The following is a 24,336-nucleotide window of genomic DNA, read 5'->3' as shown; positions in this document are numbered from 1 at the left end:
CCAATTACAAATTATACTCTGTTGTATAGTTCTTGGGATTCTGATTATATAAAAATGAACGGAGCATGTAACTGTGTCTTTATGAAACTAAACTGATTTAAGACAGGGATATTTATATTTGCCTGCTTGCTTATTTTTATTTGTAACTTTTGTGCTTTAATTCTTATGATTCTTAGAAATAGGAAACTTAAAATATTTTTTTCAGATTCCTGGGTGTCTTTACCATATCCAGAAGCTCTTAGAAGAAGAGGTAGACAGAGTTAGAACCTACCTGCACCTTAACACACAGTAAGAATTACGTATTACATAATTATATATATGATTATATATTTATTATACTTTAAGATCTATTTAAAGAGATTAATAATTATCATATGGTATCATATCATATGGTAAGACGAAATCATAAATTTCTTTCTTTTTTTTGCTTAGTTCCTCCCCCACTTCTTCATTTGTATCAAAGTAATGGGAATGCCTAACAAATTTCTTTGTTAAGTTTGTTTTTCAAGTTTTTGGGGAGCCAATGTAGGAAAATTTGTTGTTGATCTTGTTGAATAATAGATGAAAGAATATTTTTTATGTAAACTCAGTATCTGTTATTACCTAATTTCCTCCAATTAGGTAATGATTACAGGTGATTTTTAAAATCAGGAGAAGTTGATGCAATAAAATTCAATCTTACTGAAGATGATTAAGACCATCAGAAATAGCAATTTTATGGAATGATACATGAGTAATAACTTAAGATATCAAAATTGATAACAAAGTTACTACCCTCTTGGGGAGTAGTTTTAACTCTCCAGTATGAGAATCTTTTAGTAATCTAAAATTTTGTTCTTAAACAGGAAGCTACTAATTGCTATTGTAGAAAAGCAGCTTCTAGGTGAACATTTATCAGCAGTTCTTCAGAAAGGTAAATGAACAGATATGTCTAACAAAATAGTAAGGAAAAATTTAATTTTTTTCATTTTTAAATTTAATTATTGTATTCTGTGTTATACATCTTTGGAAGTGATATATATGAAATGAGATATAATTTTTATTCTCATTTGCAAAAGTAGTTTGTGTCATGTAAAGTTTAGTCGGGTTTTTAAAGTTAAGAATACTAAATGAGAGTTATTTATATGCCTCAAAATAGTAATGTGGTGGAGGGTTTTTTTTTTGGCTGGCATTTGAAAAATGAATTACACTATTTAATGTAATTTAATAATATAATACATTTTTCTGGTGTTTTAAAACCTTAGATTACAGATTCTCTGGAGCACATGTTTTGTTTTCCTTCTGGTGTTTTCCCATTCTCCCCATAAGGTTATCATTTATTCAATAAATATGTATTGAGTGTTTTCTTCCTGGTACAAAAGTGGTGGTCTTGATACAGGGTGAATGCATCTTTGGAAAGCCTTACTAAGTGAGTGCATGTAAACTAAAACCTAATGTTGAAAAGAAGCACAACATAGAAGGAGAGCCTGGAGGTCACTGGGTGGCTTAGCTGGTTAAGTTTCATGGGACTCTTGGTTTAGGCTCAGGTTGTGATTTCAGGGTCCAGATATCCTCGTCTTTGTCCCGTCCCACTTACCAGTTCACACTTCCAGGCTCAACACAAGGAGTCTGCTTGAAGGGTCTTTCCCTCTGATCTTCTCCCCTCGTGAATGGGCATGTTATCGCTCAAATAACTAAATAAATGTTTTGTTTTATTTTGTTTTGTTTTGTTTTGTTTTTTAAAGAAAAGGAGAGTCTGCCTAGCGACCTCCAACCAAGAAGAAGATTTAGGCATAATTAGGATAAAAAGGGAGTGTCAGTGTTGCTGAAGTATCCTGAAAAGATTTTTATTAGAGAACGATGAATGTTGGTTTTAATCTGGAGAGAGTAGATGTAATTGATCACATTGGCTTCTTGAACAGTTGGGTTATATTATAGATATGACTGAAATATTTTTGAGCAGAAAGAGCATGTAGGGGCACCTGGGTGGCTCAGTGGGTTAAGCCACTGCCTTCGGCTCAGGTCATGATCTCAGGGTCCTGGGATTGAGTCCCGCATCGGGCTCTCTGCTCAGCAGGGAGCCTGCTTCCCTCTCTCTCTCTCTCTCTCTCTCTGCCTGCCTCTCTGTCTACTTGTGATCTCTCTCTGTCAAATAAATAAATTAAAAAAAAATCTTAAAAAAAAAAAAAAGAAAGAGCATGTAGGAGAATATTCTAGTAACTTTGTAGAGAGAGAGGGAGACCTGGCTTTATGGTTAAGAAGAGAGATTATTGCATTAATTAAGGTAATTTTATCATTGGGCAAGGACTTGATTTCAACTGTTAATCCAAACTGTTCTATAACTTTAAGTTTTACTCTTAACCTACATATTTAGTTATCATGTTTAATTATTACCACTTGAAGTGACTTGTAAGCAGATAAACTAAAATTTAACAATTTTTTTTATAAGAGAAATATAAAATAGAGTAGGGAAAACACAAATACTGAGTTTTTTTCCATGTTAGATGTACATTCACATAAAAAGAGATTTATTAAAAATAAGCAACCTACTTGAACTGCTTGCTATGCCTCAGGGGCATCTTTAGCCCTCCACACTGGGCAGTGCCTTTCTCAAGCACCTCGGAACTGCAGATTTGAAGCTTGCAGACTGGCTCAGGCTGCATGGCTTCCCCTGGAGCTTCTCATGACAGTATTAGTAGGGCTGCATACAAGCTACTTGGCGCCTTGCTCTGATCCCACAGTGACTGGGGGAGCAGTGATGTTGGGCAGCTTTCTGGTCTGGCCATAAATATATTTGGAAAATTTAGTTTGTAAGTCAAATTCAATTTGACTCAGAATTACCATTAGAATAATTAATTTGATTTACTATATAAGGGAACTTGGAAGACTTCTCCTGAAATTAAAAAAAAATAGTTTTAGTAAAAGAGATAAAAGTTTTATTTAGCATTCATTTTCCTAAGTAACTTGAGCATAATCTGAGCATATTTATCGGTTGTGATGATCCTGAAACTCAGCTTTTTGCACACACTCTGAAAATGCTCTTTCATTCAACACCAACTTTTACACTTTACTCAAGTCACAGTTATCTAAAATCTTAAGTTGTTATGGTTTATTTTATTTATTTTTATTTTTTATTTTTTTTTAAGATTTTATTTATTTGACAGACAGAGATCACAGGCAGAGAGGCAGGCAGAGAGAGGAGGAAGCAAGCTCCCCACTGAGCAGAGAGCCCGATGCTGCAGGGCTCCATTCTAGGACTCTGGGATCATGACCTGAGCCAAAGGCAGAGGTTTTAAAGCACTGAGCCACCCAGGTGCCCTAAAGCAAAGTTAAAAAACTACATAAAGGATTGACTAGATTTTATAATGGATTTGTGAATAGAAAAAAAACCCAAGGTTATTAGCACCGCATAAATATCCCTTTTAACCTTTACACACACAAACATACAACTATATGAACTTTGATTAGCATTTTCCTTTTTTAAATTTTTAATTAGTGCTTTTTCTTGTTTTGCACTAATGGTTTGTGTTCTGTGAATAAAATAAATTAAATTTCCTAACAGCTTTAGCACTGGAAGCTGATATCATGGATGGTTTACAAGCCTCACACCATTTTTCTCCTTTATTTCTTAGATTTACCAAAATAGGAGGACTTACTTGTATTTTCCAGTTAGAATATATAACATTTGCCCACTCAGAATAGTAATCCAGGAACTTTAAAAGGCACTCAAACAGTTTTATAGAATTAGGTACTAATGTTTTTAAACACATTTTTGAAGAAACCACAAGGGAAAAAAAAAAAAACGACAGGTGGGTTTCTACTAAAAAGGGGGTCTCTTTGTTTATAGGGTGAGTAGAGAATAAATCCAAAGAAGTCTTGAGTATGTGTATACAATTGAAATAAACCAGAAATTTGTTATCTTAAAGAAAAGGGGGTGGTCCTTATTGTCTTTAGCTTTATTTGGTTTTGTTTAGAAGACAATTTAATAAATTTATCAGATTTCTTTTCATTTATGGAATAAATTGCTTACACACCATGTTCCCTTTGCAAAGGGAACAAACACCAACATTCCTTATGATGTAAATTGAAAGTAGAGATTTATAAAAGTAAATTGAGGCCCCAAATGCAGAACGTTTAGATTTTCTTCTTATTTTTAAAGATTTTTAAGGATTTCCTATTTTTAAGGAAGGATTTCCTATTTTTAAGGATCCTATTTCTAAATTCAAAAAGTATTTCACTGGCAATGTTTGTCCTCTTTTAAAAAAAATGAGATAATATAATTTTTATACCATAAAATTAAACTGTTTTAATACATATATTAATGAAATTGGACAGTCATCACCCCATGCATTTTAGAACAACCAGTGACTATTTAATGATTGAAAAATTTCAGTTGACCATTAGTGTTTACTTTGATAATCAGAAAAGTCGATGAAAATCCATAATCTAACATGTCATCATTATATCTTTTCTCATCTTATGTTTTTTTTTTTTTTTTACTAAATTTAAATTTAAAATACCAAAAGACTTAACCCTTCACACAAACCATACTAAATTGTTATTCTGATAGTGTGGATTGATTAGAAAGGTAGGAGTTTATCAACAACACAGTGGGAAGTGAGAACTGAACTAAAGTAAAATAGAGTTTTTAGATCTTTGAAGTTGAGGAATGCTGATAAAATTCTAAAGCCTTATATTATTGATCTTACCTTACTGATATATGTTAACTATGATACATATAGTTCCAAGAAACAGAGTTGGCAGAAAGTTTCTTTGGACAGTGAAGGTTTATTCAGTTTATTTGTGATGAGGTAATGTTAATATATTCTGATGCTGAGCAAATTACTTTGCAGAAACAAATATATTCCTATATATCCTTTGCATTCTGGGATTTTTTTTACATTTATTTACTTATTCAGTGATTAGATTTGTTAATGTATTTGGATACACTGTATAGCATCCTTTTTGGACTTGATCATCTCTAACTTATTTCTCTTCTCATGTAAAAATCAATACCTTGGTAGTTAATCGATATTTAGTGTTTCTAATTACTAATTTTTAAATTAGAATTTAAAATTTCTCATTTTTCCTGCACACTAGTGTCGGTACTACAAACTTGTTTACTGTATTGTTTTTTATTGGTTGGGCGGCTGCCTTTGGCTCGGGTCGTGATCCTGGAGTCCTGGGATTGAGTCCCGCATCAGGCTCCCAGCTCCATGGGGAGTCTGCTTCTCCCTCTGACCCTTCCCCTTCTCATGCTCTCTCTCAAATAAATAAATAAAAATTTAAAAATATATATATATAACATATTTTGGGGCAATAATTTGAAATATACAGTGGTTTACAAAGCTAGCAGTTATGAGAATAAAAAAATTGTTCAGAGGCATAATTTTTTTTCATTATCCATCTGATTATTGCTTAAAATAAACTTATTGTTATTACTATCATTTGTATGGTTTAGGAGTGTACTATTTTTAATTGAGTATCTTAATGTAATAATCTCAAAATAATCACTTAACATATATTTGAGGTGGATATTTATATTGCTGACTTTGTCTTCATGTTTCTAATAATCAGGTTTATGCTATCTTCTTGATGAAAACAGGATTGAGGATTTGTCTCTACTTTATCAACTGTTTAGTAGGGTAGACTGTGGAGTTCAAGTTCTTCTCCAACACTGGATTGATTATATAAAGGTACTAAAGAAGATATAATTGAAAAATAATTTAGATTGTTTATGGTTTGTTTTCCCACTCCAATAATGTATTGTACTTTTACTCTAGAAATTTTTATCTTCTTATCTAAGAAATGTTTACTGACTTGAAATTCACAAAGTATCTGTATTTTAAACTTTCTTAAAACTCCTTTTTTCTCTGTTTATAAAGCCCCACCCTGCCCCAAATAATATTTCCTTTTTGAAGGGGACGGATGGGAACATCATTTATTGGTGTAACATTTTATTTTGCTTTCCTACCTCATATTTATTTATTTATCACCTCACAGTTTTAGTCTCTTGTTTAATAACAACAATTATTGAAAGAGACTGTAAACATAAAATGTTTTAGGGAAGCAGAGAGGGAGGGCAGCTTTCTTACCCTAAAGATCAAAGGGAGTCCTTCACCAGCCCAGTGTTTTCAGCAGCTCAGTGTTTTTCAATGAATAATTAATAAAGTTTTGTATGTGGTGAATAACAAATAACATAAAATTTACTGTGTTCACCATTTAAAGTATGCAGTTTAGTGGCATTTAGTATATACATACAGACAGCATACATAGAGACAGATAGACAGAAAGTAGCTTAGTAACTGTCAGAGGTTGGGATGGGAAGATAAAAGGAATTGCTGCTTAATGGGTGCTGGTTTCCTCAACCATCACCATTTAGCTCTGGAGTATGTTCTGTTATCTACTAGAGAAACCCAACACCCATTGTAAGTTACTCTCCTTATTTTCTTCCCAGATCCCCCAGCAACTACTCATCAACTTTCTGTCTATTCTGATTTGTCAGTTTGGGTATTTCCTAGAAATTGATCATACAATATGTGGGCTTTTTTCTGGATTCCTTTACTTAGGATGTTCAATATGTTTTGACACTCTTTCATTATTTTTAGTGGCTGATATGTTCTGTTGTGTATCTGCACCACATTGTGCTTGTCATTTTATAAGTGGACAGACATTTGGATCATTCCCACCTTTTGGTTCCCAACTTTTTGGGGACAGGTATTGGGAATAGTTTTTCTTTTAAAAATTTAACTTAAATTCCAGTTAGTTAACATACAGTGTAATATTAGTTTCGGGTATACACTTTAGCAATTAAGCACTTCCATACAACACCCCAGTCTCCTCACAAGTACACTTCTTAATCCCCATCACCTGTTCAACTCATCCTTCACCCACCTTTCCTCTGGTTGTCATCTTGTTTTGTTACTCTAGATTTAAGAGTCTTTTTCCAGATTTACCCCTCTCTCTCATTTTTGCCTTTTGCTCATTTGTTTTGTTTCTTAAATCCCATATATGATTAAAAAAAAAAATCCCATATATGAGTGAAATCATATGGTATTTCCTTTTCTCTGACTTATTTTGCTGTAACTCCATCCATGTCATTGCAAATGCAAGATTACATGCTTTTTTATGGCTGAGTAATATTCCAGTGTGTGTGTGTGTGTGTGTGTGTGTGTGTGTGTGTGTGTGTATGCATGCACGTATGCATGCATATGTGTGTGTGTGTGCTCATGTGTGCATGTGTGCGTATCACATCATTTTTTTCCTTTCAAAGTCAGTGGACATGTGGGCTGTTTGCATAGTTTGGCTATTGTAAGCAATGTAAACAATGTAAACAAACATCAGGGTGCATGTATCACTCTGAATGAGTGTTTTTGGGTGAATACCAAGTAGTTCAATTGCTTTTGGGTAAATACCTAGTAATTCAATTGCTGGGTCGTAGAGTAGCTCTATTTTTAACATCTAGAGGAACCTCTGTACTGTTTTCCAGAGTGGCTGCACCAGTTTGCATTCCCACCAACAGTGGTAGAGGATTCCTCTCTCTCTGATCTTTGTCAACATGTGTTGTTTCCTGGCTAGTTAATTTTAGCCACTCTGACCAGTGTAATATGGTCCCATTGTGGGGTTGATTTGTAATTTCCCTGTTGATGGGTGAGTTGAGTGTCTTTTCATGTGTTTGTTAGCCATCTGGGTATCTTTGGGAAAATGTCTATTCATGTTTCTGCCCATTTTTAATTAGAGTATTCATTTTTCTGGTGTGGAGTTTTAAGTTCTTTATATATTGTGGATACTAACTGTTTATCAGATACATCATTTGCAGATATCTTCTCCCATTCCATGGGTTGCTTTTTAGTTTTGTTGATTATTTCCTTTGCTATGCAGAAGCTTTCTATTTTGATGAAGTCCCAATAATTTATTTTTACTTTTCTTACCTTACCTCAGGAGACCTATCTAGAAGACAGTTGCTAAGACTGCTGTCAAAGAAGTTACTGCCTATGTTCTTTCCCAGGATCTTGATGGTTTCATGTCTCACATTTAGGTTGTTCATCCATTTTTATTATATTTTTGTGTATGGTGTAGGAAAGTGGTCCAGTTCCATTCTTTTCCACGTTGCTGTCCAGTTTTCCCAACACCCATTTGTTGAAGACACTAATTCAATATTTCCTTCTTTGTTGAAGGTTAATTCACCATATAATTGTGACTTCATTTTTGTGTTTTCTGTTCTGTTCCGTTTAGAGCTATGCCTCTGTTTTCTGTGCCAGTACCACACTGTATTAATCATTACATCTTTGTAGTATAGTCTGAAGTCCAGAACTATGATGCCACCAGTTTTTCTTTTCAAGCCTGCTTTGCCCATTTGGGGTCTTTTGTGATTCCATACAAATTTAAGGTTTGTCCCAGCTTTTTGGGAAATGCTGGTGGTATTTTGATAGGGATTGCATTACATGTATAGATTGCTTTGGGTAGAATAGACATTTTAACAATATTTGCTCTTCCAGTCCATGAGCATGGAATTTTTTTTTTCCATTTCACTGTGTCCTCTTCAATTTCAGTTTTCAGAGTACAGATCATTTTCCTCTTTGGTGAGGTTATTCCTAGGTATCTTGCTCTTTTTGAGTGCAATTATAAATGGTGGTGCTTCCCTTAATTTCTCTTTATGTTGCTTCACTATTCCAGATTTCTGTATGTCAATTTTGTATCCTGCAACCTTAGTGAATTTTGTATATCCTTTCTAGCAGTTTTTTGGTGGAATCCTTCAGGTTTTGTAGCTAGAGTATTATGTCATCTGCAAAGAGTGAAAGTTTGACTTCTTCCTTGCCGATTTGCTTGTCTTTTATTTCTTTGTGTTATTGTTGTGGCTAGGACTTCCAGTACTGTGTTAAATTACAGTGGTGAGAGTAGAGACATCCCTATCTTGTTGAAGAAAAGCTGTCAGTTTTATCTCTTGATAATATTAGCTGTGGGTTTTTCATAATTGACCTTTATTATGTTGAGGCATGTTCCCTCTGAAAACCTACTTTGGTTGGTGGTTTTTATCATGAATGGATGTTGTACTTTGTCAAATGCTTTTTCTGTGTCTAGCGAAAAGATCATATGGTTTTATCCTTCACTGATGTGGCGTATCATGTTGGTTGATTTGTGACATTGAACCACCCCTGCAGCTCAGGAATAAATCCCACTTGATCATGGTGAATGATTCTTTTAATGTATTGTTGGGATTAAGTTTTCTAGTATTTTTGAGAATTTTTGCATCCATGTTCGTCAGGGATATTGGCTTATACTTCTATTTTTGAGTGGAGTCTTTATCTGGCCACATAGAATGAATTTGTAAGTCTTCCTTCCTTTTCTATTTTTTGGAATAGTTTGAGAAAAATAGGTATTAACTCTTCTTTAAGTTTTTGGTAAATGTACCTGTGAAGCCACGTGTTCTTGGATGTTTTGTTTCTTGAAAAGATGTTCTGATTGCTTGTTCAGTTTCTTTACTGGTTATCAGGCTTCTCAAGTTTACAATTTTTTGCTCTTTAAGTGTTAGTAGTTTATATGTCCTTTTCTTCCAGTAATTGTTTGTATTTCTGTGGTCTTGCATGTTATTTCTCTTCTCTCATTTGTGATTCTACTTATTTGGGTACTTTCTCTTTTCTTTTTGATAAGACTAGTTAGACATTTATCAATTTTATTAATTTTTCAGAGAACTAGTCCCTGGCTTCAGCTGTTTTTTTTTTCTTAAATTAATTAATTGATTAATTAATTTTCCATGTCATTGATTTCTGGTCTAATCTTTATTATTTCCTTCTCTTTCTTCTACTGGCTTTGGACTTCATTTGTTCTCCTTTTTCTAGGTGTTTTAGATGTAAGGTTAGGTTGTGTATTTAAGACTTTTTTGCTTCCTGAGGTAGGTTTGAATTGCTATGTACTTCCCTTGTAAGACCCCCTTTGCTGCATCCCAGTGGTTTTGGATTCTTGTGTTTTATTTTTTTTTTTTTTATTTTTTTTTTTTCAGCATAACAGTATTCATTATTTTTGCACCACACCCAGTGCTCCATGCAATCTGTGCCCTCTACAATACCCACCACCTGGTGCCCCCAACCTCCCACCCCCCACCCCTTCAAAATTCTCAGATCGTTTTTCAGAGTCCATAGTCTCTCATGGTTCACCTCCCCTTCCAATTTCCCTCAACTCCCTTCTCCTCTCCATCTCCCCTTGTCCTCCATGCTATTTGTTATGCTCCACAAATAAGTGAAACCATATGATAATTGACTCTCTCTGCTTGACTTATTTCACTCAGCATAATCTTGTGTTTTATTTTGATGTACTTTTTATTTCTTTTTTGATTTCCTGGTTGACTGGTTGACCCATTCACTCTTATTTTTTTAAAGGATATTGTTTAACTTTTGTATATTTGTGGTCCTTCCAGACTTTTTCTTTGGCCTCAAGTTCCATAGTATTGTGGTCAGAAAATATGTATCATATGATCTCACACTTTTTGTACTTGTTGATGCTTGCTCTGTGGCCTAATATGTGATCTGTCGTGGAGAATGTCTCGTGTGCACTTGAAAACAGTGTGTATTCTGTTGCTTTGGGGTGGAATGTTCTGAATATATTTATGAAGCCAATCTGGTCGTCCAAAGCCATCATTTCCTGTTTGATTTTTTGCTTAGGTGATCTGTCAGTTGACGAAAGCGGAGTGTTAAAATCCCTACTATTATTGTATTATTATCAATGAGTTCCTTTACATTTGTTCTTAATTGTTTTATGTACTTGGGTGCTCTCATGTTGGGCTCATAAGTATTTACAATTGTTAGATATTCTTGTTGGATTGTCCCCTTTTATGATTTTTTTAAATTTTCTTTGTCTCTTGTTTAACACTCTTTGTTTTAAAGTCTATTTTGTCTGACATAAGTATTGCTACTCCAGCTTTCTTTTGGCACCATTTGCATGATAGATATTTCTCTGTCCCCTCATTTTCAACTTGCAGATGCCATTAGGTCTAAAATGAGTCTTTGGTAAGCAGCATACAGATGGGTTTTATGTTTTATATCCATTCTGACACCCTGTGTCTTTTGATTAGACCACTCAGAGCATTTGCATTTAAAGCAATTATTGATATTCGTGTATTTAGTGTTATTTATTTTTGTTGTTTCTGGGGATTTTCTCTGATCCTTTCTTGTCTTTGTCACCCTCAGTCTCTTCTTTGTTCTCAGAGAATTCCCTTTAATATTTCTCACAGGGCTGATTTAGTGGTCATGATCTCTTTTCATTTTTGTTTGTCTGGGAAACTCTTTACTTCTCCTATTCTACATGACAGGATTGCTGGATGGTGTGCTCTTGGCTGCAGATTTTTCCCTTTCAGCATGTTGACTATAGAATGCCACTTTCTTCTGGCCTGCCAAGTTTCTGTGGATGGATCTTCTGGTGATAGACTTATGGTGGTTTTTCCTTAAAAGTTAAGGATGTTTGTTTGGATATTTTGCAGTTTTAATTACTGTATGTTTTGGAATTAGCCTGCTTTTGTTGATTTTTGAAGGGAGTGCTCTGTGCCTCCTAGATCTCAATGTCTGTTTTCTTCCCGAAATTAGGGATGCTTTCAGCTATGATTGCCTCAAATTTTCTGCCCCCGCTTCTCTCTCTCCTTCAAGGGCTCTATGATGTGAATGTTACTACATTTGATGAAGTTATTGAGTTCTCTAAATCTATTCTTATGTTCCTTAGTTCTTTCTTTCTCTCTTTTATTCACCTTCATTAATTTCCATAACTTTGTCTTCTAGGTCACTAATTTGTTCATCTAATCCTTCTAGACTCTGTTCATTGGATCAAGCTTGTTTCTAATCCCATTTTTGTGCACCTTTTATTTCTGACTCTTTCTAAACACTTTTTTTTCCTCTATAGAAAATGTCTCCCTGAAATCTTCTGATCTTTGCTGAGTCCCTGTGAGTATCGTTATGATTGTTGCTTTTAGTGGATATCAGGCATGTCACTTAATATCTGTTTCACTTAGATCTCTGGCTGTGACTTTACTTCTTCTTTCATGTGGGATAAATTCTTCCATCTTTGCATTTTGTCTGTGTTTCTGCCCTCTTCTCTGTTTTAGAAAAGCCATGTCTGACTCTAACTCCTAATAGTAGGTCCTGTATGGAAGAGGTTATGTATGGTTCAGGGCCTTGTGCTTCAGGGAGTGTCTTTGCTGTGTGCTGTGTGTACTCTGCTGCTGTGTTTTGAGTCATCTATTTCTCAGGCCACTTGTCTGCAGACATTCTTCTTGCCTGCTATGTGCAGTGTTTGTACCCTGGCCAGAATGTAGCAAGTTTTAACTAAGTGTGCTCTGGTCTGCTTGTGAAATGAGACCTGACACCACATCTATCAGAATTGAGGCCCTGAAGAACTCTCTGTTTGGGAGACATGGTGTGCCCAGGAGTTTGTGCTAGGCTTTTGTTGGGGGCATAGGTGTACCATGCTGGGACTAAGGCAAGCTTGACTGAGAGGGGTGGTCTTTTCAGAGTTACTTGAAGTACAACTTCAATTAAGCAAGTTTAGGCAGCCAGTGTAGGCTTCTGGGCTACTTCCCACAGATGGCTCTGTGTTTATCCTGAAGGGTGGAGGAGGAAAATGGTGTCAGTCACTTCCTTTATTCCCGGGGAGGTGTCTGTGCCTCTCAGGGACACACTCCAAGGAGAACAAATAATCTGCTGTATGCCCCAGCTGTGCTTCTGATCTTGTTTCCACACCATCTGTACCTGGGTTGTTTGCTTGCTTCCTATTCAGGAGCAAGGCCGTGCCCTGATGGTTCTATCCCAGCCTAGCCCACTGACCTTTAAATATCTAGCCTTTATTTCGCTAAGCATAGTACCCTCTAGTTCAAATAAGTCAATCAGAGAAAGACAATTATCATATGATTCCCCTGATATGAGGAAGTTGAGAGGCAATGTGGGGGGGATGGGGGGTAGGAAAAGAATAAATGAAACAAGATGAGATAGGGAGGGAGACAAGCCATAAGAGACTCTTAATCTCACAAAACAAACCAAGGATTGCCAGGGGAGGGGGGGTAGGGAGAGGGTGGCAGGGTTATGGACATAGGGAACGGTATGTGCTATGAAGTGTGTAAACCTGGCTATTCACAGACCTTTACCCCTGGGGATAATAAAACATTATATGTTAATAAAAAAGTAAAAAATTAAAAAAAAATCTAGCCTTTAACCCCTTTTGATTTCAGTGGCTTTGGGGAAGTATTCTCCTTTTGTGATTACCTGTAGTTACCTCTCTCCCCGTTCTCAGCTACCAGGGCTCCCTCCCCTCCATAGCGCACATGTTCCCCTTCTCCATCAAACTACATCTCTCTACTTCCCACCATCCATGTTTAGTGTGGCCTTTTCTTTCCCTTTAGTTGTGGAGTTTGTTATCTCAGTTCTCGTTTGATTTCTGGGGGATTTAGGATGATTTGATAGTTACCTAGTTGTTCCTGTGATTGTGGGGGTCTAGGGTACCCCTGGTCTGCTGCCATCCAAGATTGGAAGTAGTTCTGATACAAACTTTCATATATGCCATTGCTTGAGTAATCTGTTATTTTCAGTATACATCCAGAAATGAAATTGTTGTTTCATAGCCTAAGAAGTAGAATTGTATTATATTGTAGTTGAGCAATCATTAGAGTATTTTCCACAGGGCTCTACCAAATTTTTTTAAAAGTCTTGGTTCTGTGTGACCTTTCCTTCTATTTGTTGAAAGAGTTCAGGAAGATTGGTATTCATTTTCCTGTAAATCTTTCTTAGGTTTGGCTGGTAAAACACATCTGGATCTGTGCTTTTCTTTGCTTGCAGTTTTTCTTAACTTTTCTTTGCTTGTTATAATTCCATCTAGATTGTTTACTTCTTTTTTCCAGTTTGGTATATTTTGAGCTTATCAGAATGGGTCCTTATCCATCTAAATTATCTAATTTTTGTTGTAAAATTGTTTACTGTTTTTACCAACATCTCTTCATTTCCTCCAACCCCAACCTCTGGATATCATATTCTCTCTATTTCTGTAAGCTCTGCTTTCTAGTAATGTTTTACATATAGTTGATACCCTAAGGTATTATTTTTTATATGTCTGGCTTATGTCCTTTAATAAAATGTTTTCCACACTCATCCATTTTTTTTTTCAAAAATGGCGCAAGGTTTTTTTAAAGGTTGAATAATATCCAGTTATCTCCCTATATACAACATTTCCTTAATTAGTGGACATGTAGGGTGTTTTCATTTCTTGGCTACTATAAATAATGTTGCAGTAAACATGGATGCATATTTCATGTATATGTGTATGTATATGCAGTAAATATGTATACATATTTCACATCCTAGGTTAAATTTATTGCAAAGTATTTTATTGTTCTTTATGCTAGTATAAATGGCTAGTATAAATTGTTTTCCTTTCCTTGTTTTCCTTATTGATTCTTGACATAAGTCATTGTTAGACCATAAAAATTCAACAGATTGTTATATGTTGACTTTGAATCTTGTGGTCATTGTTAGGCTATAGAAATACAACAGATTGTTGTATGTTGACTTTGTATCTTGTGCATTTTTTAAATTATTTTTATTCTTTTTTTATTCTTCTCACTTGACTTTTTTTCAATTTTTATTTAAATTCTAGTTAGCTAATGTATAGTGTAGTATGGTTTCAGGAGTAGAATATGTGCTTCATCACTTACATATAACACCCAATGCTTATCATAGCATGTGCTCTCCTTAATACCTATCACCAGTTTAGCCCAGCTGGGTCCTTCCCATCAACCCTCAGTGTGTTCTCTGTGGTTAAGAGTATCTTAATGGTTTGCTTCCACCTATCTTTTTTTCCCTTCCCATAGATTCATCTCTTTCTTAAATTCCGCATGTGAGTGAAATCATTTGGTATTTGTCTTTCTCAGGTCAAATTAATGTCACTTACCATAAAATACTCTAACTCCATCCAAGTACTAGCAATGGAAAGGTTTCATTCGATTTGATGGCTGAGTAATATTAATTTTGTGTGTGTGTGTGTGTGTGTGTGTGTGTGTGTGTGTGTATAAATACCTAGTAGCACAATTGCTGAGTCATAGGGTTTTTCTGTATTTAAACTTGAAGGAATATCTGTATTGTTTGTTATTCAGAGTGACTGCACCAGTTTGCAGTCTGGCAAACTGGGTTCCCCTGACTTCACATACTCACCAACACCTGTTCTTTATTTTTATTTTTATTTTTTTATTTTTTCAACGTTCCAGAATTCATTACTTATGTACCACACTCAGTGCTCCATGCAATATGTGCCCTCCATAATACCCAACACCAGACTCTCTCAACCCCCTACCCTGCTCCCCTCCAAAACCTGTTTTTTTCTCAGAGTCCACAGTCTCTTATGGTTCTTCTCCCCTTATTTCCCCCAACTTACTTCTCCTCTCCTTCTTCCAGCATCCTCAAATTCTTTCTTATGCTTCACAAGTAAGTAAAACCATATGATAATTGACTCTTTGCTTGACTTATTTCACTCAGCATAATCTCCTCTAGTCCTCATCCTTTCTGATGGAGGCATAATACTTAATTGTGAATATGGATCATATCATCTTTATCCATTTGTCCATTGAAGGGCATCTTTGTTCTTTCCACAATTTGGCGACTGTGGCCATTGCTGCTATGAACATTGGGGTACAGATGGCCCTTCTTTTCACTACATCTATATCTTTGGGGTAAATACCCAGTAGTGTAATTGCAGGGTCATAAGGCAGCTCTTATTTTTAATTTCATAAGGAATCTCTGCACTGTTTTCCAAAGAGGCTGCATCAACTTGCATTCCCACCGACAGTATAAGAGAGTTCCCTTTTCTCCACATCCTCTCCAACACTTGTTGATTCCTGTCTTGTGAATTTTGGGCATTCTAACTGTGTAGGATGATATCTCAATATGGTTTTGATTTGAATCTCCCTGATGGTTAATGATGGTGAACATTTTTCCCTGTAGTCTCTTAGCCATTTGTATGTCTTCATTGGAGAAGTGTCTGTTCATGTCTTCTGCCCATTTTTTGACTGGATTATCCATATTTTGGGTGTTGAGTTTGAGGAGATCTTTGTAGATCTTTCATATCAGCTCTTGTCTGTACTGTCATTTGTGAATATCTTCTCCCATTCCTTGGAGTGCTGCTTTGTTTTCTTGGCTGTTTCCATTGCTATGCAGAAGCTTCTGATCTTGATGAAGTCCCAAAAGTTCATTTTTGCTTTGTTTCCTTTGCCTTTGGAGACATATCTTGAAAGATGTTGCTGTGACTGATGTAGAAGGTGTTACTCTCTATGTTTTCCTCTAGGATTTTGATAGATTCCCCCCTCACACTGATGTCTTTTATCCATTTTGAGTATATCTTTGTGAATGGTGTAAGAGAATGGTCAAGTTTCATTCTTCTACCCATAGCTTTCCAGCACCATTTATTGAAGAGACTGTCTTTTTTCCACTGGATATTTTGTCCTGCTTTGTCAAAGATTAGTTGACCTTGGAGTTGCAGGTCCATATCTGGGCACTCTATTCCAGAGGTCTGTGTGTCTGTTTTTGTGCCAGTACCATGCTGTCTGGGTGATCACAGCTTTGTAGTAAAGCTTGAAATCAGGCAACATGATGGCCCCAGTTTTGTTTTTCTTTTTCAACATTTCCTTAGCAATTCGGGATCTTTTCTGGGTCCATACAAATTTTAGGATTGTTTGTTCCCTGACTTTGAAAAACGTCAGTGGAATTTTGATGGGGATGGCACTGAAAGTAGAGATTGATCTGGGCAGTATAGACATTCTTCTCATCCATGGGCATGGAATGGTTTTCCATCTTTTTTGTGTTATCTTCAATTTCTTACATGAGTGTTCTGTAGTTCCTTGAGTACCTTTACCTTTACCTCTTTGGTTAGGTTTATTCCCAGGTATTTTATCGTTCTCGGTGCTATAGTAAATGGAATTGATTCTCTAATTTCCCTTTCCGGTGTGTCATTCAATGCTCCTGTTTCCTTATTGATTTTCTGCTTGGATGATCTATTACTGAGTGGCAGGTCAAGACCCCCAATTAATATTCATATCAATATAACTGTATACTTTGATTACTAATTGGCCTATGTAGTTGGATATTCCCATATTGAGGGCATAAATATTTATAATTGTTGGATATTTTTTGGTGGATAGCCCCTTTAAGAATGATGTAGTATCTTTCTATATCTCTAACTACAGTCTTTAGCTTAAAATCTAATTTATCTGATATAAGAATCAGTACCCCAGCTTTCTTTTGAGGCCCACTGGTATGAAAGATGGTTCTCTGTCCCTTCACTTTCAGTCTGGATGTATCTTTAGGTTCCAAATGCGTTTCTTGTAGACAGCATATGGATGGGTCCTGTTGTTTTATCCAGTCTGCAACCCTGTGCTGTTTTACAGATTCATTTCCATAAAATGCTTTCAGAGTGATTACTGAAAGATGCATTTTTATTTGACATCATGTTTCCTGTAAAGTCTTTGTTTCTATAGATTGTCTCTGTAAATATCTGTTCTGTGTTACTCTTGGGTTCTTTCTTTTATAGAATCTCTCCCCCTTAATATTTCTTGTATGCTGGCTTGGTGGTCACATCATCTTTTAAGCCTTCTGGTCTTGGGAGCTCTTTACCTCTCCATCCATTTTGAATGTCAGACTTGCTGGATATAGTATTCTATACTATAGAATATTCTTCTCATTTGGTGCCCTGAATATGTCTTGCCAGCCTGTTCTGGCTTGCCAGGTTTCTGTGGACGGGTCTGATGTTATTCTGATGGTCCTTCCTCTGTATGTAAGGAATCTCTTCCACCTGGCTGCCCTTAGGACCTCCTGTCTGAAATTATGATTCATGAATTTCACAATTAGTGTCTAGAGTACTTTCTAGACTTGTTGATCTGGGGAAGTGTCCTGTCTGCCTCTAGGACACAAACACTTATTCCATTCCCTTGATTGGGGAAGTTTTTATCCAGAATTTGTTCAACTGTCTTCTTCTTCTAGTCTTCTTTCTTTTTCCACCCCTCAGGGATCCCAATAATTTGGACATTGGAAAGTTCATGGCATCATTTATTTCCCTAATTCTGTATTCATGGCTTCTACATTGTTTTTTCCACGTGTCCTCCTGATCCTTCTTTTCTATCAGTTTGTCTTATATATAGATAACTAATTTGATCTTCTGCATTGGTTACCCTAGATGTTATAGTATTTAGATTAGACTGGATCTCATTGATAGCATTTCAGTGCCATCACTTCTCATTCATTTTAGTCTCCCTTCTGCCATTAGAGAGATTCTATGTTGCCAGTAATGGTTTCTCCAACCTAACCATTGCCTGGATAATTATTGCCTTGAATTCCCTTTCTTACATATTGTTTATGTCCATATCCAGTAGTTCTGTTTGAGAGGGCACAGTCTGTGAATTTTTCCTCTGTTGGGTGTTCCTCCTCCTAGTCATTTTGGTGACAAGTAGTTGAGGGGATATATAGCTGAATATATCAACCATGATCCAGGCAAGGTGCATCCTGGAAAGTTTTGAAGCAATTAGAAGTCAGTACCAAAAAGAAAGAGAAAAGAGAAAAGGAGACTGAAAGAGATTAAAAAGAAGAGAAAACCCAGCCAAGTGAGCCCCAAAAGTAGGATTTATAAAGTATATAAACAAAAATGAACAAACAAAAAGACTGACAAAAGTAAAACAAACACGCACACAAAAAGGAAACCCAACCAAAATGAACCCCAACTGTAAGACATATATAGAAGAAAAACAAATGCACGGATACTGACAGAAGAATAAGATGGAAAGGTGGTTATAAACCTTTGATGTGGGCAAGGAAGGTTATTTTGGCTCTTCCTGGGTGTATTTTGTTATTTTTGTTAAAGGACTCAACCTTCCATAGATACAGGGAATTTAAAACTAGTTTATAAATAGGGTAGTATTGAATAGGGAAAAAGGATTACATTGACGCTTATATCTGTCTGTCTATTAATAAAAAAATGAAAAGAAAAAAAAGGACACAGAAACCCAGGTATATGTATGAAGAAAGTTGAACTTAAAAAGTTATGTGATGTGTTGTATTAAACATCTAGTTGAATGGTAAGTGGGTTAAAAAAATAAAAGAAGAAGCATGATAATGAATTTAAGAACAAAACAATAGAAAACAAGAGTTATATCTATGAAATATGTAAGTTTTGGTGCAGTACCAGGGTTTAATATATTATTTTCCCCCGGTGCTGGGGTTTTACAGTTGTATGGGGACCCTCTGGTTATTGTCCTCTTGTTCTTTTGGTTTCTTCTCTGGGCGAGGGGCCTTCCTTATTGTTTTCCATTCAGTCTTGCTTGGGCTAAATCATCCTGTCCCTGATCAAGGGGCTGCGCTTTGTGGAAACTGGTTTTCCAGACTTTTTGTTCTTTGGAGGTTTTGTCCTTTGGCAGGTTTTGAGGCTTTTCAGAGGGTTAGAGCCAGCCAAGTGAACTGACCTAGTCCTCTGCCTGGAGAGACCCTTCAGTCTGCTCTGCTCTGGATGGTCCAGATCACACAGACTCTCCTCTTCGAGCTCTGTTGAATGCTGCAACCTCCCACAGGCAGTGCACACCCCAGCCACTGTCTCAGTGGTCGCCCAAGGCCCCTGCTTGTCTCTGCACCCCCGTGGCACTAAATCTGTTAGCAATATTGGCCCAGGGAGCCTGATTCTGGTGGCTGTCATTGCCGGCACTGCTGTCTGGAGTCCAGGCCCATGCCAGGTGTGCTCATACGTGGAGGTGGTGGCGGTGGCAGTGGCGGCAGTGGTAACGGCAGCAGCGCAGGTTGTGGAAGGTGGAGGGTCCAGTGACCTCTGGCAGGAGGTTACACACGGGCTTTCTCAGGTGTGGACATGCGCATGCCCAGCCCAACTGGTGGTACAAGCAGCAGAAAGCTGTGGGCTCAGGGACCATGGACTGGAGCCCTCACCAGGCTCTCTCAGGCATGGGCCCAGCTGTGAATGTCCTGGAACCCTGGGCTTAAGGTCATGATCGTGGCCACCTGATTCCAAACCAGTTGTCCTTAAGATCCTTTGTTCTGGTTTTTTTTTTTTTTTGGGGGGGGGGGGTTGTTGTTTACTGTTTTTGTTTTTGTTTTTGTTTTTTTCTTTTCTTTTAACCAGATCCAAGCTAATGCTGGTTCCCAAGCACAGGGCACTTTTGTATTGGGGTATTACTTTCCAGTGGGTCACTTCTGGTGGCTCCCTCCCCCTTCTGTTTATCATCTGATATCAGTCTGAGCACTCCCACTTTGCTTTACCTCTCCACTGATGATCTGCTGCCCCCGTAAAGATACAGAAGTGTATAATCTTATATCTCAGGCTGATTTTGTGGGTGTTCAGAGAGTTCTGGTCGATATTTAGCTCACTTCAGGGAACTGGTTGAAACAAGGTCTCCTTTTTCTCTGCCATCTTGCCCCTCCTCCATTTCTATTTTTTGAAACAGCCTTAGAAGAGTAGGCATTGACTCTTTTTTAATAATTTGGTAGATTCCCCTGAGAAGCTATCTGGCTCTGCATTCTTTTTGGTTGGGAGATTTTGATTCCTGCTTCAATTTCCTTGTTATGGGTCTGTTCAGGTTTTCTGTTTCTTCCTGTTTTGGTTTTACTAGTTTGTGTGTTTTTAGGAACGCATCCATTGGCATAGAGTTGTCATAATATTCTTTTCTAATTGTGTTTCTTTGGTGTTGATTGAGATCGCTCCTCTTTCAGTACTGATTTTGTTTCTTTAAATTCTTTCTCAATTCTTTTTGTTAAGTCTGGCTGGGGGTCTATCAGTCTTACGAATTGATAGTTTCATTGATCTGTTCTACCACACCTTTCATTTTCATTTCATTGTTTTCTGCTCTTGTCTTTATTAGGCTTCTTCTCCTGCTAGATTTACGCTTTAGTTGGCTGTTTTTTCCCCAGCTCCTTTAGGTGTAAGTTTAGCTTGTGTATTGAGACCTTTCTTGTTTCTTGAGAAAGGCTTGTGTTACTATAAACTTCCCTCTTAGGACTACTTCTGCTGAATCTCAAGGAGTTAGATAAGTTGTTATCATTTTCATTTGTTTCTGTGAATTAGTTTAATTCTTCCCTTAATTTCCTGGTTGACTTATTTATTCTGTAGTGGATGCTCTGTAGCCTCAATGTATTTGAGTTCTTACCAAATTTCTTCTTGTGATTGAGTTCAGGTTTCTAGGGATTGTGGTCTGAAAATATGCAAGAAATATCCCAATCTTTTGGTACTGATTGAGATCTGAGATGTGACCTCTGTATGATCTATACTGGAGACTGTTCCAAATGCATTCAAGAAGAATGTATATTCTGTTGCTTTAGAATGGAATGTTCTGTATATATTTGTGAAGTCCATCTGGTCCGATATGTCAGATCCCTTGTTCAAAGCCCTTGCTTCCTTCTTGATATTCTGCTTAGGTGCTCTGTCCATTGCAGTAAGTGGGATGTTGAAGTCCCCTCTAATTATTGTATTATTACCCATGTGTTTCTTTAATTGGTTATTTTTTTTAAAGATTTTATTTATTTATTTGTCAGAGAGAGAGAGAGATCACAAGTAGGCATAGAGGCAGGCAGAGACAGAGGGAGAAGCAGGTTCCCTGCCAAGCAAGGAACCCGATATGGGACTCGATCCCAGGACGCTGGGACCATGACCTGAGCCGAAGGCAGCCGCTCAACCAACTGAGCCACCCAGGCGTCCCTCTTTAATTGGTTATTAATTGGTTTATATAATTGGCTGTTACCATGGTAGGGATGTAAATACTTACAATTGTTAGATCTTCTTGTTGGATAGGACCTTTAATTGTGATATAATGTTCTTCCTCATTTTATTTTACAGTCTGGTTTAGTATATGTGCTGCCGAAGCGAGCACATTACAGTCTGGTTTAAAATCTAATTTGTCTGACATAAATATGGCAGTCCAGATTTCTTTTATGTCCATTTGCATGTAAATGATCCTCCAGCCCTTCATGCTCAGTCTGGAGGTATTTTGGGGTTTAAAATGAGTCTCTCAGGATGCCTGGGTGGTTCAGTTGGTTAAACCACTGCCCTCGGCTCAGGTCATGATCCCAGGGTCCTGGGATCGAGCCCCACATCGGGCTCCTTGCTTCTCTCTCTGCCTCTGCCTGCCATTCTGTCTGCTTGTGTTCTCCTTCTCTCTCTCTCTGACAATAAATAAATAAATAAAATCTTAAAAAATAATAAAATAAAATGAGTCTCTTGCAGACAGCATATTGATGGGTCTTGCTTGTTTATCCTATCTAATTTGATTTGCACATTTTGCTCATTTACATTTAGGCTAACTATTGAAGAATATGTTTTTGATGTCTTTCTATTATGTTTAAAGTCCATTTCTGTATATCATCTCTGTTTCTTTCTGGTCTATTTCAGTTTGTGGTGTCTTTTCTTTTTAGCTGGTTTCTTTCTTTCTTTTTTTTTTTTTTTTCATTTTACTTTACTTTATTTCTTTTCAGTGCTCCAGAATTCAGTGTATATGCACCACCCCCAGTGTTCCATGCAATATGTGCCCTCCATAATACCAACCACCAGGCTCACCCAACCCACCACCCCTCTCCCCTCCAAAAACCTCAGTTTGTTTCTCAGAGTCCACAGTTTCTCATGGTTTGTCTCCTCCTCCAATTTCCCCCACTCACTTCTCTTCTCCATCTCCCAGTATCCTCTGTTATTCCTTATGCTCCACAAGTGAGACCCTATGATAATTGACTCTCTCTACTTGACTTATTTCACTCAGCATAATCTCTTCCAGTGCTGTCCATGTGGATATAAAAGTTGGGTATTCATCCCTTCTCATGCAGGTGTAGTACTCCATTGTGTATATGGACCATATCTTCTTTATCCATTCCTCTGTTGAAGGGCATCTTGGCCCTTTCCACAGTTTGGTGAATGCTGCCATTGCTGCTTTGAACATTAGGGTATGGGTGGCCCTTCTTTTCACTACATCTGTGTCTTTGGGTAGATACCTAGCAGTGCAATTGCAGGGTTATAGGGAACCTCTATTTTTAATTTCTTAAGGAATCTCCACACTGTTTTCCAAAGTGGCTGCACCAACTTGTATTCCCATCAACAGTTTGAGTTCCCCTTTCTCCACATTTTCTCTGACACTTGTTTCTTTCCTTCTTAGTTTTTGCCATTCTAACTGGTGTAAAGTGGATTTGAATTTCCCTGATGGTTAATGATGATGAACATATTTTCATGTGTCTGTTAGCCTTCTGTATGTCTTCTTTGGAGAAGTGTCTGTTCATGTCTTCTGTCCACTTTTTGAGTGTATTATTTGTTTTTTCGGTGTTGAGTTGGAGAAGTTCTTAAAGATCTCGAATACTAGCCCTTTGTCTTTAGTGTCATTTGTGAATATCTTCTCCCATTCCATAGGTTGCTTCTTTGTTTTGTTGACTGTTTTCTTTGGTGTGCAGAAGTTTTTGATCTTGATGAAGTCCCAAAAGTTTGTTTTCACTTTTGTTTCCTTTGCCTTTGGAGACGTATCTTGAAATAGTTTGCTATTGTCCATGTCGAAGAGGTTACTGCCTGTGTTCTCCTCTAGGATCTTGATAGGTTCCTCCCTCATGTTGAGGTCTTTCATCCATCTCAAGTTTATCTTTGGGTATGGTATAAGAGAATGGTCGAGTTTTATTCTTCTACCCATAGCTGTCCAATTTTCCCAACACCATTTATTGAAGAGACTGTCTTTTTTCCACTGCATATTTTATTTCCACTGGAAGCTTGGATGGCTCTGTATTCCCCCCTTAGGATTGCCTTTCCTGTATCCCACAGGTGTGGTCTCTTTTCTTAAAGGATCCTCCTTAGTGTTTCTTGGGTGACTGGGTTAGTGATCACCAGTTCTTTTAGATTCTGTTTGTTCCGGAAGATTTTAGTTTTTTTAATTTTCATGTAGTTTCTGTGTCTCCTTCTATTTTGAATGAGAGCCTAGCTGTATATAGTATGTTTGGTTGCATATTTTTCTATTTAGCATGCTGAATATATAATGATAGGTCTTTCTGGCTTGCCAGGTCTGTCTGGATATGTTTTCTGCCAGCCTAATGTTTTACCCTTGTAGGTTAAGGACCTCTTGTCTGGAGTTTCAGTATTTTCTCTTTGTTTCTGAAATTTGCAAGTTTCACTATTAGATGTGGAGGTGTTGATATATTTTTATTGATTTTGAAGGGAGTTCTTTGTACCTCCTGGACTTGAGTGACACTTTCCTTCCCCAGATGAGGGACATTCTTCACTATAATTTGCTGCCTAATACCTTTTGTCCCATTCTCTCTTTCCTTTTCTCCTGGAATCCCAATTTTTCCTTTTTTTAAAAAATTGTGTTTGTCCCCATACAATACATCATTG

The 24,336-nt window shown here is 36.9% G+C and overlaps 1 protein-coding gene across 1 annotated transcript in view; it reads left to right on the top strand.

Annotated features, from left to right (window-relative positions):
* The window catches only part of LOC125092635 (cullin-4B-like), a 139,865-nt gene that overhangs the window by 18,625 nt on the left and 96,904 nt on the right, over window positions 1-24,336 (top strand). Inside the window, exons 9-11 of the mRNA XM_047717030.1 lie at window positions 204-288; window positions 846-913; window positions 5,557-5,675. Coding sequence (XP_047572986.1) covers window positions 204-288; window positions 846-913; window positions 5,557-5,675 — 272 coding nt within the window. The remainder of the gene's footprint in view (window positions 1-203; window positions 289-845; window positions 914-5,556; window positions 5,676-24,336) is intronic.

Source organism: Lutra lutra, chromosome Y (genome assembly GCF_902655055.1).
Source record: "Lutra lutra chromosome Y, mLutLut1.2, whole genome shotgun sequence".
Classification (NCBI taxonomy): Eukaryota; Metazoa; Chordata; class Mammalia; order Carnivora; family Mustelidae; genus Lutra; species Lutra lutra.
Note: the sequence above shows the minus strand (reverse complement) of the source record. Positions and strands in the feature narration are given on the sequence as shown.